At 53.7% G+C, this 4,428-nt stretch overlaps 1 protein-coding gene across 1 annotated transcript; it reads left to right on the forward strand.

Moving 5' to 3' along the window:
• The first annotated feature begins 2,343 nt into the window (after positions 1–2,343).
• LOC128936990 (mas-related G-protein coupled receptor member H-like) lies at positions 2,344–3,264 on the forward strand. The gene has a single exon (XM_054276303.1). The coding sequence runs from the start codon at positions 2,344–2,346 to the stop codon at positions 3,262–3,264; it is 921 nt and encodes a 306-aa protein (XP_054132278.1).
• Positions 3,265–4,428: the final 1,164 nt, after the last annotated feature.

Below are 4,428 nucleotides of genomic sequence, written 5' to 3' on the forward strand. Positions count from 1 at the left end.
GCTGGGATACCGCTGTACCTGCCACAAGAGAAAGGGCTTTCCCGAGATTCTCCATCTTTAACATGTGTTTTTCACAGAGGCGTACACAGCTTTCCCAGTCGCTCTACAGATTGAGCGTTCAACAGAAACTGACGCCACTTCTGTAAACACCTCCCGTGCAAAACCACCACACAGCCCAATGAGGGGGCCCTGACGAAGGTGGAAGAGAAGAGTCTGACCTGGTTTCCTCTGGGAGCCTGGAGAACTTGCCCGCAGTGCACTGCCCTCAGCTGCCAGGCTCCAGCTGCTGTCCCTGGGCCGGGATCTGCAGGAGGTTCCCTGGAATGGTCAAGCCTGAACTTGTCCCCTCTATTTCCTGGGGTGGGTCCTTAGGACCCTGCACGACAAATGTGCTGCTAAACTTTGATTTCTTGTTCAAATCTAGTTTTCCCACGTGTATACCATAATTTGGCACTGGACACGCACCTCGCAGCGTCCAAGAGGATCCATGCAATAATAAATTCAGTGTGAGCTGGTGCACTGGCACACAGTAGAGGGATGATTTGGGATTTGAGCAATGAAATTTCTTCTGAGAATGAATGCTGCTCTCATGGCTTTAATCCTTAGAAAGTTGCAGGTTTCATCTGAGTCATCCTCTATACTCCATTTGGACTCACACAGCAGCCTACAGTGGATTCCAAGATGGTTCCCACCCAGGCTGACATGGGCCTCAGGGATCTGGGATGCTTCTGCTGGAAACTGCTGGCCCTGGGACCAGAACTGTCACCTCCCTTCCTGCTGACACCGTGTTTGTGTCCCCAGCTATGGAATGTGACATCCCCTCACCAGCCCAATTCTTTCAAGGGCAAACGCTTCATGATCCAGGAGCTGATGGGGCTCCAAGAGAGGTGGAGAGGGACTTTGGACAAGGGCATGGAATGACAGGACAAGGGGCAATGGCTTCCCACTGACAGAGGGTGGGAAGCCATTGGATAGCTTGGATATTGGGAAGAAATCCTTCCCTGAGGGTGGCAAGGCCCTGGCACAGGTTGCTCAGTAAGGCAATGGCCGTCCCTGGATCCCTGAAAGCGTCCAAGGCCAGGCTGGATGGAGTTTGGAGAGACCTGGCATAGTGGAAGGTGTCTCTGCTGGCAGAGGGACAGTCTGGGATCAGACAGCCACAAAAACAATCCTAAGTGTTCCCAGGACTGAGGAGGAGGAGGAGCAGCTCTGGAGAAGGGCTGGCAGGGAGTTCACAGCACCCTGGTCCCTGATAGCTTTCACTGCATCATCAAGAGGATTGGCAGTAGTTAAGGTGGGCTCCAATTACTGATAGCCTGGCTACAAGACACTGAGTGCTGTTCTTCCCTTGGGCTCTGGGAGCCTGCATTGGAATGACAAAAATGGGAATTCTTGCCTCAGTTGTCCTTCCTTGGGCCCAGGGAAGATTTTGGCAATGGCTCTGGAGCTCTTCCCAGAATGGGAGCAGTTTCTGACAAGCAGCCAGACTCTTCACCAGCACTGCCAGCACTGCCAGCAGCATTCCAGTGCCACCAGCACCACCAGCATCCCTCTGCTGCAGGAGGGACATTGACACCTCTGACAAGAAAAATAAGGAATGGTAGAGAGAAAGTGAATGGAGTATGGGAAATTTGGCAGGGAAGGAGTATTTCTAATGAGAAGGAAATGAGGAGCCATTTGCAAATTCTTCAGGCGGACTGTTGACAGAAGTCAATTCCCTTGTGGCAAAGAAAAAAAAAATCAAGATAAATACCTCAGAGGGAGTGGAGCTGTGACATAGCCAAAGTTGTAAAACAACTTCCACCTGCCCTATGGCCCCACCAAGCCTTGGGGAGCAGTACCAGGACAGGGCACAGAGAGGAGCCAGCAGGATTGGAATGGGGAGCTCCTGGTGACCTGGGCACTTTCTCCTTCATGTCCCTGACCTGGCAGGAGCCGCTTTAGGACATGGATCCCAAAGGAGCAAGAGGGACCAGGAAGCGCCGCTGATCTGCACAGACCCCTTTGCCTGCTGCTGCCCCACAGGGAACAGGTCAGTGGAATGTTTGCCTTCCTCCCTACCCCACCTTCCTCTCCTGCAGCAGCTGCTCTGTTCCTGACACCCTCTCCCAGTGACCGCAGGGCCAACCCAAGGTCATCCATCCTCTGCCCTGAGCTTTTCTTTCACATTCCCTGCCAAATAGCCACTGCCCTCCCACCTCACTCCTCCCCACTGAATCCTTCCCACTGCAGGAAGCTGCTGAGGAGCCACATGGTCCATCCCTGGATTCTCCAAGCACTGACTGCCCATCCACTCTGACCACAGCCAGGGGCCACATCCCACTGCCTGCCCAGCGTCCATCCATGCAGGTGACCACCGTGTCCCCATCTCCTGCCTCACCCACTGAAGGAGATGATCTGTGTGAGACAGATGTCACTGATGTGGCCATAAACAGTGTGACACTGCTCATCTGCCTCTGTGGGCTGGCTGGGAATGAGGCTGTCATCGGCCTCCTCAGCCTGAGAAGCAGGAACTCTGACTTCTTTGACCTGGCTGTCATGGACTTCCTCTACCTCCTCTTTGCGGTCTCATCTGCCCTCCTCATCCTGGTGGAGGACGTGTCCTGCTCTCATATCTTGCCCCTGCTGTACCTGAATTTCCTTTTCCAGCTGTCAGTGGTGTCCCCCTACTGGGGGCTGTTGTGGTTGATAGGTGGCAGTAATGTGCAGTGTGTGTACAAGCTCTGCTGGCTCTGCTGCCACTGGGAGCTTCCCGAGCGCCTGTTGTGGGTGCTGGGCACTGTCCAATACTGGGCCTTCTTTGCTGTCTTCACTGTCATTCCCACGGTGAAATTCCTGTGCCCATCACAGCAGCAGGAGCACTGCCGGGCAGTTTTCATCTCCATGTACACCGTCATCCTGCTCCTCTTTGCTGCACCTGTGGCCATTTCTCACACAGTCGATTTCATCAAGTCCAAGCAGGGCTGCCAGCAGCAGCAACCCAAGAGGCGCAACATCGTTGTCGTCATCATTGCACTCTTCACTCTCCTCCTCAACCTCTTCAATTTCCTGCAGCAGCTCGGTTACATCGCTGTGTCCTCACAAGTTGTTTTCCTCCTCACCTGCATCCACAGCAGCATCAAACCCTTCATCTACTTCTTGGCAGGGAGGCGCTGGAGGCCCTGCTCCGTGCAGTCGCTCCAGCTCTCCCTCCAGAGGGTCTTTGAGGAGCCAAAAGTAAAAACAGCCTGCAGAAATTATCCTGCCATAGACACGGGGGTCTGAACATGCTGATCACTTCCACTGCTCTCCTCAAGGATCCCAGTAGGGCCCAAGGAGGCTGAAGGTTTCCTTGAGCCTCCTGATTAATCAATACCACCCACCGCATGGTGCTGTATTCCTGCAGGAGAAGGGAGCAGGGGCATTGCCTTGGGTGATTTTTGTGGGATGCTCTGCAGGGAGCACATTGCAGCATGGCTTTCCTCCTCCCTCCTGGACCACACGGCTCCAAGCAGTGCAGCTGGGCTCAGTGCTGTTCCCCAGCTCTATTCCCCATGCAATGACCCTCATGGCCTCAGCCCCACGGAATGAACTCCATCTCCTCTGGCTCAGCAGATGAGTTCCATGGTGTTTTCAGGGAGCTCTTGCCGGCAAAGCATGGTACACCTTAATCCCTGGGGACACACCCAGCACGGGGTGGCAGTGATTTCCCAAATCCCTGCAGGGCTGGTGCCTCTGGATGGCAGGAGAGGGGTTGGGATCACAGGGAGCATCCTTCCCCTTCTGTCCAGCAGAGCCAGCCCTGCATTCCCAGCTGATGGGAAGGGACACCAGGTAGGGCTGCAGAGCTGGGGAGGGACAGCAACATTCCCTTATCCTTTCTGTGGGAATTTCTCACATTCTTGAATTCCAGAACTGAATCCTTCTGAGTAAAGTGCAGGGTCGATAGTGAACTCCACTGAACTCCTGTGCCTGTATCCAGAAAGTACATGGAATATGGAAATTCCCATCACCCCATGCTTGGACCATTTAATTTAATTAATTGAAATTAGGGGGTTCTGCTGCTCTTCTGCAGAATGGGGCCATCCATCCTCTGGTTCCCCAGCATCAGTGTCCAGGGAAGCCCTTGAGCAACTCCATCCTGAACCTGGCCACCCTCAGGAGGAGCTGCACAGCCACTCTGCACAGCAGCTCCAGCCACAGCCCAGCCTCTCCTGATCTTTGTCATTACTGTAACTATGCCTCAATCAGATTTGTTGAATAAACAACATCCAGACTTCACTGCAAAGTCTGTGCCTGTTAAACAGTGTCCAAAATGGCTCATTTCCTTCTCTTATCCCATTCTAAAGCCTCTGGCTGGACTGTGAGCAAGGCAGGTCCCTGTCTCATAGAAGAGCCCTTCCTAAGGCACGTGCCAGCAATGGTTGGGATGATGTTGGCAGTGCCAAG

Source organism: Melozone crissalis, unplaced genomic scaffold, assembly GCF_028551555.1.
Source record: "Melozone crissalis strain CALT ecotype California unplaced genomic scaffold, PUWL_Pcris_2 ptg000018l_1, whole genome shotgun sequence".
NCBI lineage: Eukaryota > Metazoa > Chordata > Aves > Passeriformes > Passerellidae > Melozone > Melozone crissalis.

Coding starts and splice junctions, on each gene's coding strand:
- LOC128936990 (XM_054276303.1), top strand. CDS start 2,344: ATGCAGGTGACCACCGTGTCCCCATCTCCTGCCTCACCCACTGAAGGA.